Source organism: Acartia tonsa, chromosome 5 (genome assembly GCF_053477335.1).
Source record: "Acartia tonsa isolate MP-2025a chromosome 5, ASM5347733v1, whole genome shotgun sequence".
NCBI classification, from domain to species: Eukaryota; Metazoa; Arthropoda; class Copepoda; order Calanoida; family Acartiidae; genus Acartia; species Acartia tonsa.
Window position 1 is genome coordinate 30,659,512 of NC_137264.1, and position 10,825 is coordinate 30,670,336.

Genomic DNA, 10,825 nt, shown 5'->3' on the forward strand with positions numbered 1-10,825 from the left:
TGCACTGCATCCAGATAAATCTAAATTTATTTTATTTAAATCCAAATATGACAATTTGGAACAATTGTCTATTAACAATGCAAGCCCTTATTTTCCCCTTTACCTTAACATGAATGACTCTAATGAATGTAACATAACTAAAATTAAAATGATAAAGCATGTTCCTAATTCTGATGAAAAAAGTGTACGTGCACTAGGAGTTCTATTGGATCAAGATCTAACTCTAGTAGAACATGTTAAATCCCTACACTCAAAATTATCCAGAAATTTATATTCACTTAGACAAATAAGTAATCTATTTCCTACACCAATATTAAAACTGGTATATAATGCTAATTTCCAATCTCATATCAATTATTGTTCAAATATTCTGTCTATGTGTACTAAAACTACACTTGATCCTATTATTAAAATGCAGAAGAAAGCTATAAGATTAGTCTCAAAAGTAAAATATAATGAAAGCACTACACCTCTATTTAAGGAACATAATATCCTTCCAATAATGCAACAAATAGAATATTCATCTCTTATGATTATGCATGACTATTTAAATGAAACTCTTTCTCCTTCTTTTTATCCCACCTGGATTAGAAATAATCACCTAAATGGTAATTATAATCTTAGAAATGGCAATGATATTCATATAAGGCCTCATAGATATGAATATCTTAAAAAACATCCAATTTTCAACTTTGGCATCCTTTGGAATAATCTAAGTGATGAGATTAAATCTATTGAAGATAGAAACCTTTTTGCTAAATCTATCAAGTCTAAACTAATTAATGCCTTGCAATAGCTATTTTTATCAAATAATCTAAGTCTCCAGCTCTGTAAATTTTGTAATTTTTTATTTATGTTATTTATATTTTGGCGATACTACCTAGGTTCTATAAGTTTAATGGGATCCAGGATACCTTTGTTTAATATATTTTGGGCAAAGTAGACAGATCCTTAGTGATCTATTCATGGCTACCCGGGCAGAACTGATTAGGATTTAGGTTGTTTATTGTTTATTGTTATAGTAATTTGAATTGTGTTTTTATGTTATTTTTTGATTTTATGACTATGTTTAATTTTTATGCCCAAATAAATATGTTTATGTTTATGTTTATGTAATGAGATGGCTTTAGGCCATTTTATTTTTAATCCTTATAAAAAGTAACAGGATCATTGTCTGTATGTATCAAATAAGATCGCTAACTGCAGAACCAATATGGTTCTCCTTTATAGGGTAGCTTCCAATAGATCCTGGGAAGGTGTATAACTGTTTTGAAGGAGGATATAAGGGGCTATTAAGGGGCGATGGAGAGGCTATGTTATATAAATTAAGGTAAGGGGCTTTTAAGTGGCGATGGAGGGCTATTAAGGGGCGATGGAGAGGCTATGTTATATAAATTAAGGTAAGGAGCTATTAAGGGGCGATGGAGAGGCTATGTAGCGGCTATGTTATATAAATTGGCTATTAAGGGGCGATGGAGAGGCTATATAGGGGCTATTTTATATAAATTAAGGTAAAGGACTATTAAGGGGCGATGGAGAGGCTATGTAGGGGCTATGTTATATAAATTAAGGTAAGGGGCTATTAAGGGGCGATGGAGAGGCTATTTAGGGGCTATGTTATATAAAATCGGGTAAGGGGCTATTAAGGGGCGATGGGGAGGCTATGTAGGAGCTATGTTATATAATTAAGGTAAGGGGATATTAAGGGGCGATGGAGAGGCTATGTAGGGGCTATGTTACATAATTAAGGTAAGAGGCTATTATGGGGCGATGGAGAGGCTATGTAGGAGCTTTGTTATATAGATTAAGGTAAGGGGCTATTAAGGGGCGATGGAGAGGCTTTGTAGGGGCTATGTTATATAGATTAGGGTAAGGGGCTATTAAGGGGCGATGGAGAGGCTATATAGGGGCTATGTTATATAAATTAAGGTAAGAGGCTATTAAGGGGCGATTGAGAGGCTATGTAGGGGCTATGTTACATAATTAAGGTAAGGGGCTATTAAGGGGCGATGGAGAGGCTTTGTAGGGGCTATGTTATATAGATTAGGGTAAGGGGCTATTAAGGGGCGATGGAGAGGCTATATAGGGGCTATGTTATATAAATTAAGGTAAGAGGCTATTAAGGGGCGATTGAGAGGCTATGTAGGGGCTATGTTACATAATTAAGGTAAGGGGCTATTAAGGGGCGATGGAGAGGCTATATAGGAGCTTTGTTATATAAATTTAGGTAAGGGGCTATTAAGGGGCGATGGAGAGGCTATGTAGGGGCAATGTTATATAATTAAATTAAGTGGCTATTAAGGGGCGATAGAGAGGCCATATAGGAGCTTTGTTATATAAATTAAGGTAAGGGGCTATTAAGGGGCGATGGAGGAGCGATGTAGGGGCCATCAAGTTGCAATGTAATATAAATTTGGAGAAGGAGCGATGAAGGGGCGATGTAGGAGCGATGAAGGAGCGATGGAGGAGCGATGGAGGAGCTATGTAGGAGCGATGCAGGGGCCATCAAGTTGCAATGTAATATAAATTTGGAGAAGGAGCGATGAAGGGGCGATGTAGGAGCAATGAAGGAGCAATGTAGGAGCGATGTAGGGGCCATCACAGTACAATTTAATATAAATTTGGAGAAGGAGCGATGAAGGAGCGATGTAGGAGCGATGGAGGGGCGATGTAGGGGCCATCAAAGTACAATATAATATAAATTTGGAGAAGGAGCGATGAAGGGGCGATGTAGGAGCGATGAAGGAGCGATGTAGGAGCGATGTAGGAGTGATGTAGGAGCGATGTAGGGGCCATCACAGTACAATTTAATATAAATTTGGAGAAGGAGCGATGTAGGAGCGATGGAGGGGCGATGTAGGAGCGATGGAGGGGCGATGTAGGAGCCATCAAAGTACAATGTAATATAAATTTGGAGAAGGAGCGATGAAGGAGCAATGGAGGGGCGATGTAGGAGCGATGGAGGGGCAATGGAGGGGCGATGTAGGGGCCATCAAAGTACAATGTAATATAAATTTGGAGAAGGAGCGATGAAGGGGCGATGTAGGAGCGATGAAGGAGCGATGTAGGAGCGATGTAGGGGCCATCACAGTACAATTTAATATAAATTTGGAGAAGGAGCGATGTAGGAGCGATGTAGGAGCGATGGAGGGGCGATGTAGGAGCGATGAAGGAGCGATGTAGCAGCGATGTAGGGGCCATCAAGTTGCAATGTGATATAAATTTGGAGAAGGAGTGATGAAGGGGCGATGTAGGAGCGATGAAGGAGCGATGTAGGAGCGATGTAGGGGCCATCACAGTACAATTTAATATAAATTTGGAGAAGGAGCGATGTAGGAGCGATGTAGGGGCCATCACAGTACAATTTAATATAAATTTGGAGAAGGAGCGATGTAGGAGCGATGAAGGGGCGATGTAGGAGCGATGTAGGGGCCATCAAAGTACAATGTAATATAAATTTGGAGAAGGGGCGATGGAGGAGCGATGTAGGGGCCATCAAGTGGGTTGTTATATAAATTAAGGTAAGGGACTACGGAGGGGCGATGGAGAGGCTATGAAGGAGCCATCATGGGGCTATAGTATAGCCTCTTATCATAAGAGGCGATATTAACGCCCCTTCAAAGGAGCTATTAAGAGGCCATGAAGGAGCTATAGCATAGCCTCTTATCATAAGAGGCGATATGAACGCTCCTTAAAAGGGGCTATCACATCGCTCCATATGATAAGAGGCTATGCTATAGCTCCTTGAAGGAGCTATAGAAAATCATCGCCCCATATGGAGCGATGTCATGGAAAGGACTATACCCAAAGATTTTGTGAAAGGTTTGGGTAACCCCTGGTACCTAGCCCTGTGGTGCCCACCTATATCATGGTTCACAATGCCTAGAAACTTCTGGATTAGGAATGTTTGCATTATTCATACCTTTAACCTTTTTTCATTTTTCAAAAAGAAATGCCTTATAAAAATCAGAACATTTCTTAATGTTTCTAAATAATTTGAAAATTATTTTATAACTCTCAACGAAATTTTTTATGTCTTTTTTTAGTTCAACTACATATTTTCTGATTAATATTGAACCCATTAGCAGATTTTATAACAAAAACTTCATATCAGATAATTATCACATGATTATATTTAAATAATTTTCCTTTTATACAAGAAGTTTCTATTACAGTTTTAAATTCAACTTTATAAACTTGAGTTACCCTCTCACAAAATAGTTTTAAACCTTTCCTGCACATCTCCCCTGTATAGGAGAACCATATCGGTTCAGCAGTTAGGAATATCCTAAGCTACAGATAGACGCACAAACACTCAGAAATCCTGTTACTTTTACAGAAAAATTTATACAACAACTCAGATATGAATATATCTATGTTAAAAAAGGTTCCCAGTTTTGCTCCTGGAAGTGTTGGTTGGACTTGGATGTTATGTCTATCTCTGCCTTGAAGACTACATGTCTTTTTTCGATTTAGCCCTAAGCTCTCTCATTGTCCTGAATGCTTTAATATGCCCATACACTAACAGTCAGTTGTTAAAGATATATCCTAACATCATTAGTGTAGGCTTATCAAAACCAAGACATGTTGCAATACTCTTTGTTTGGATGATTTTTAATGGAACTTTTGCAGGATTTATGATTTATTTTAGTATTGAATATTTTTATGAAAATAATTTGTTATTGAAGCTTGCTGGACTCTATAGTGAGTTCTATTTGTCTTTAACTGTTCTCATGACAATCATACAAAATATGATCTTTTATGGTTGTGCAACTCAGAAGTTTATGGATTATTACACTGACCTAAGGTTGTTATTTTGTGTTGAAAATTGTGTTTAAAGAAAAATCTTAATTGTACAGATTAAATCCAGTTAATATTTAAATGATATACTTCATTGATGCCCTTTACGTATTTTTAAAAAAGAAGTTTTTTTCCCCCAATTTATTTTAGCTTTCCCATCAATCTTAGAAACAAGCCATCTGATCAAATCAAAGATTATACTCTACAATACAAGAAGTTCAAGGTTTGTAATGGATTTTAACATTCTAATTTTAACTTAAATTGTTTTTTTTTAAATCTGCAAAATTTTCATACAAAAAAATGTTTTGAAATTTATTTTTAGAATTAAAAATTTCTTCTTGCTAAATTTTTACATGAAGAAGTTAAAGCAATTATTAAAAAAGAAATATTAGAGGTTCATTACTTTTGAGGCTGTTAGTTCATATTGAATGAGTGTGCCTACCTTTTTAGGAAGGGATGGGAGACCAGTTACGTGCACGCCGTCCATCCTGCACCGTGCATCAATGATCCTAGGAGCTACACCAGAAGAGTCCTACTGTGCTGGAAAGGTCCTAGGGTAGATGCCAGACTGAATTCTGGTCACTTCCCCCAGTTCAGGGGGTTTGGGTGGGGCTAACAATCCTTCCCTAGAAAAAACCTGCTCACGTTCAATCTGCACAAAGTAAAGACCAATTTAACTTTGGGCTCGGGAACGAAGTAGAGGTTGGAAACAACAATATGATGTTTGGCTGGGAAACCGCTAAAGGACCAGTCAGGCGGATGATTCTGAATTCCCGCAGACCAGCAAAAATTTGCACCTGGAATGTTCGGACAATGTTTCAGTCAGGCCAGACAGAAAACATTTGCCGAGAAATGCTTAAAGCCAAGGTTGATATCCTGGCTATCACTGAATCAAGGTGGACAAATAATGGAGAGTTTAAACATCATTCTGGCTTGAAAATACTTTACTCAGGCCATATGAATGAGGATCTAGGACATAACCAAGGGGTGGCTCTTATGCTGACCAAGCAAGCAGAGCAGGCCATGATCAGTTGGCAACCCCATGGTCCAAGAATCATGGAGGCTTACTTCAAATCCTCAGATAAAAACATCAATCTGAGAATAATAGTAGCATATGCTCCTACAGAACAAGCAGATACAGAGGTCAAAAACGAATTTTATGACCAGCTTGACTCTGTATTTAAGAATGGTCATAAAGAAAAGGACCTGACCATGCTCCTAGGTGATTTCAATGCTCAAGTGGGGTGTAATAATGAGAATCTAGAAGAAGTCATGGGCAGATATGGCCTAGGCTTAAGTAATGGCAAGGAAAATGACAATGGTGATAGACTTGTAAGTTTTTGTACTGAAAACAAACTTGTCATTGGTGGAACCATCTTTAAACACAAGAAGATTCATACTGCCACCTGGAGATCACCAGATCAAAGAACCTTTAATCAGATAGATCACATCTGTATATCTAGACACTTTAAAGGTTCTCTCCTTGATGTCAGGGTTGAAAGAGGACCTGATGTTAATTCAGACCATTATCTTCTATCTTCTAAAGTTTGGCTTAGATTTAAAAAGCAGGACACAAAGCCTAACCCCAGGAAAAAGTATAATTTAACAACCCTTCAAAACTCTGAAAAGCTACAAGAGTTTAAGCTCACTCTAAAGAACAGATTTGAGTTGTTGACTCTTCAAGAGGATGATGGAGTTGAAGATATTTGGCAAGGTATCAAAAAAGTTTATAATGATACTAGCCAAGAAAAATTAGGTTTTAAAAAGGCTAACCAAAAGCCATGGATCACTCAAAGATCCATTGATCTTCTGGATCAAAGAAGAGAGGTAAGACAAAAGACACTCTCCAGAAACTCTCCAGAAGATAAAGACCTGTATAAGATGCTCAGCAGGGAAATCCAAAGAAGTGTCAGAATTGACAAAAAAGAACACTTGGAAAACCTTTCTATGCAAGCAGAAAATGCTTTTAATCAAAATAGAATGAAAGATGTCTATGAGATTACTAAGAGCATTGCAGGTAAAGTACACAAATCAGGATCACACATCAGGGACAAGGATGGTTCACTCCTTAAAACTGATGAAGATATTCTGAATAGATGGGCAGAGCACTTCACTGAACTGCTGAATCTTCCAGTTCCAGAGGAAGAAACTGAGATTCCACCCTCAGATGCACTTGACATTGACTGTCGAGCGCCAAATCTATTGGAAATCAAGGAGGCCATTAAAAGTTTGAATAATAACAAGGCCGCTGGACCTGATAACATCCCAGCTGAGGTCATAAAAGCAGACCTAGATACATCTGCTGAGGCATTCCTACCTCTGATCACAAAGATATGGAATGATGAGTTATGCCCAGAGGACTGGAAGAATGGACATATCTCAATACTAGCCAAAAAAGGAGACTTAACCCAATGTGGAAACTACAGAGAGATAATGCTCCTTTCAGTACCTGGCCGTATCCTAAGTAAGATTCTTCTTAATAGAATAAAGTAGAAGGTTAATGAAAAGCTAAGACCTAATCAGGCTGGATTTAGACCAAACCGTTCCACTATTGATCAGATAACCTCTCTAAGAATCATCATAGAGCAATCCAAGGAATGGAACTCTGAGCTTTTTGTAAACTTCATTGACTACAAAAAAGCATTTGATTCTTTAGACAGAAGATCTCTCTGGAAAATCTGCCGACACTATGGCATTCCAGAAAAGATAATCAATATCATTAAAGCTATCTATCATAAAGGAGGTGGAAATGTAATGTATAAAGGTAAACTATCAACCTTTTTAGAGATTGTAACAGGCGTCAGACAAGGATGCCTTCTTTCTCCCTTCCTTTTCCTCCTTGCCATTGACTGGATCATGAAGAACTGTGAAAGTAATGATGGCATTCGTTGGGAGCTATTTGGCAATCCCAAATATTTAGGAGATCTGGACTTTGCTGATGATATCGCTTTGTTAACAAGCAATAGAAGTCAAATGCAAAGAAGGACTAACAGGATAGCTGAAACTTCCAAGAAAGTTGGACTAGAAATAAATGTTCCTAAAACCAAAATACTCAGATTAAATGCAAATTCCCAAGAACCAATTACTATTGGAGACCAAATTCTTGAGGATGTAGATTGTTTTGAGTATCTTGGAAGTAAAATTGATGAAGCTGGAGGCACTTTAACAGATGTTAAAGCTAGAATTAACAAATCTAGGACAGCCTTTGCCAGCCTGAACAAAATTTGGAATTCCAACAATATCTCCATAAAGACCAAGTTAAGACTGTTCAAGTCAAATGTTCTCTCTGTTTTGCTGTATGGGACTGAAACTTGGTTCCTAAACACAGCAGTGGTCTCCAAGCTACAGACATATGTCAATAAATGTCTAAGGAGAATCCACAAGATCTTTTGGCCAAATAAGATCACAAATGCTGAGCTTCTAGAGCGCAGTGATATGTCAGACATTAAACTGACAATAAAACAGAGAAAATGGAGATGGCTGGGGCACACTCTAAGGAAAGGGCATGATGATATAACCAATCGAGCCTTGACTTGGAACCCCCATGTAGGAAAGAGGAAACCAGGTAGACCAAAAACAACCTGGAGGAGGGAACTCTTAAGTGAACTGAAAGAAAAAAAAATTCCATCTTTCAGCAATGCCTCAAAACGTGCTCAAAAAAAGGAAGATTGGAGAACCATTGTGCATGGCCTACGTTCTGCCGAGAACTAAAAGGCAATGATGATGACCTTTTTAGGAAGCAGTCAGTGTTGGCATGTTTTTCTTCTTTTCTGTTCAAACTGTTGTAGGTAAAGATAAACTGCTTTTGAACCATTTTTTGTAAGGGGTATCAATATATATAAAAACCTATAATATACTCTGGCACCTCTAGAATGATATTGCATAGTTAAAATAAAAATAGTAAATAATTTTTTTTATTAGGATTTTAAATTTTTATTTATTATATTCATTTGGTACATTTGGCTAAATTTTTATGTGTCTTTCCTTTTGGGCAAAATTCCCAGCTTTTAGAGTGTTTTGCTTCATAAATAGTGTAATCTAGTATAGACGAAAATTAGGTCTTTTAATTATGATGTTGTACATATATTCAGGAATTTTCATTTCATTTAGGAACTTTTTATGCCTATGGAGCAATCTTTTATGCCAAGGAAGAAAAGTGGTTTTGGACGGTATACAATCTTTTACAGTTTGTATGGATAATGCTGATCCTTGCTTACTTGGTGTGTGTCTCAGAAGATTGTAACAGCTCGGTACAAGATCAACAACAGGTTATATTCATTATTTTCTACCACGTAGTTTTTTTACATTTAAAAATTGTTTGGTAATAGCTTTCACAAGAATTTAAAAGTTTCTACAAAATACTCTCCAGTTTTTTTTCGAAACCGATTAATATCCGTTGGATTAGAACCGGTTCCCAGGCATATTTAAAAAATCATGTATAGCACCGTATTACAAAGAAAATTCCACCAATAATAAAATAAGAAAATCATAATTTTGATAAGTTGCTTTAGTTAGCCCAGGCCTTCGGCCACTCGGAGCTTAAGTTTTATGACGTTTTATTTTAATATCCGGGGAAAGGAGGCTATAATACGATTGAAAAGATATTAATGACCTTGTATAATAGGAATTTTGGGAGCTGTACGCCGACGAAAGGGACATTATGGAGAAAGGACGCATACAAGCTGCCATAATGATTCTAAGTCAGGTATGCTTGTTTTGAATTATACACATACATTATAGTAAAACAATTGAGGGGGAAGGCGTTAAATAACTTACCGAGGACCATGTGCCGACTTTAAATTGGCTCTTTCAAAATCAACCAATAAGGTCGGGAATATTAACACAGTCAAGTCGCTACAAATAAGCAGAAAACTACATATTTGCTAGCAGAGGAAAAGTGTCCACAACAGGGGGATCAAGGTAGTTGGCTGGTTATAAACCTATACTAAAGATTTATTACACATGCACATATATAGACATAGTTTTGAATATACTTTCCGATTTTAACACAAGCCGCATAATTTGTTCCGCACTTTTTTTTGTTCACTTTTTAAGATGGTTCGAAGCAAATGGCGTTTTTCGGGACATGACTTACTGAGCGAATGAGGAAAAACCTCAAGCAATTTTGTTTAATTGAACTGTAGAATATATTTGATAGCCGCACTAATGGATATAGAATACGTGGATATAGTGACAGATTCTCGCATACCTAGCTATATAATATAACGATGCCTCTAGCTCTACCACCCACCCACCCACCTAGCTCTAACCCTTTCATTCCCTCCCCTGACCATTAGGAAACGTATTGACCAATATCTGAGGTTCATATTAGCAACCCCTGTCACAATATCCTCCTACTTTCTAAATCCATTGTTGCAAGCTGCCAACATATAATTGTAGGAAGGAGGTATGACTGCTGCTGGGTTCTTTGATATTGACAGAAGTTTACTTATCAGCTTAGTCAGCACTCTCCTCACTTATATCATCATCCTATACACTTCTAATGTCGAATTTAGTAATTTTTAATTTGTGTATTTCTAATTCTTTATGTCGAATTTAGTAATTTGTAATTTGTGTATTTCTATTTCTTAATGTCGAATTTAGTAATTTGTAATTAGTGTATAAAAAAGGAAATATAAGACCATCTATATGCATATAGTTATGACTAGGATATTCATGATACATATAAAAATGAATATAATTAATAGAATAAAATTGGATCATATAACATTAAAAATCAGTGAGTTTTTAAGGTGTTTGATTAATTGAAAATTGAAGCTTAATATAAATTTTCGTTATGAATCTTTTTAAAGAAAAACAATATCGCCAAATTGTCCCTTCGGACATACCTACTAAAAGAGTAGCTTGCTTCAAAAAAAAAACACCAAAAGAAAGCCTGTAATGGAACATTTACACTAGTCCTATATCAATCAAACTTACACAAACATATTTAAAAACATTGAATAATAAAATAATAGAATGCAAGAGACACGTTTTCCTACCTTTTCTTGGGCAAAAAATTACA

General features: G+C 36.8%; 1 protein-coding gene across 1 annotated transcript; it reads left to right on the forward strand.

Annotated features, from left to right (window-relative positions):
* The first annotated feature begins 4,391 nt into the window (after nucleotides 1-4,391).
* On the forward strand, nucleotides 4,392-10,456 carry LOC145320306 (uncharacterized). The gene is made up of 6 exons (XM_080162719.1): nucleotides 4,392-4,807; nucleotides 4,951-5,023; nucleotides 8,537-8,588; nucleotides 8,911-9,068; nucleotides 9,425-9,505; nucleotides 10,201-10,456. Exons 1-6 carry the CDS (start codon nucleotides 4,458-4,460, stop codon nucleotides 10,324-10,326), a joined length of 840 nt encoding a protein of 279 aa, XP_080018845.1. The 5' UTR covers nucleotides 4,392-4,457; the 3' UTR covers nucleotides 10,327-10,456.
* Nucleotides 10,457-10,825: the final 369 nt, after the last annotated feature.

Bases quoted from the DNA above. Each gene is read 5' to 3' on its own strand.
- LOC145320306 (XM_080162719.1), top strand. From the start codon at position 4,458: ATGTCTTTTTTCGATTTAGCCCTAAGCTCTCTCATTGTCCTGAATGCT. The intron at 9,069-9,424 runs GTTATATTCATT...CTTGTATAATAG, and splicing joins CGGTACAAGATCAACAACAG to GAATTTTGGGAGCTGTACGC. The intron at 9,506-10,200 runs GTATGCTTGTTT...ATATAATTGTAG, and splicing joins CCATAATGATTCTAAGTCAG to GAAGGAGGTATGACTGCTGC.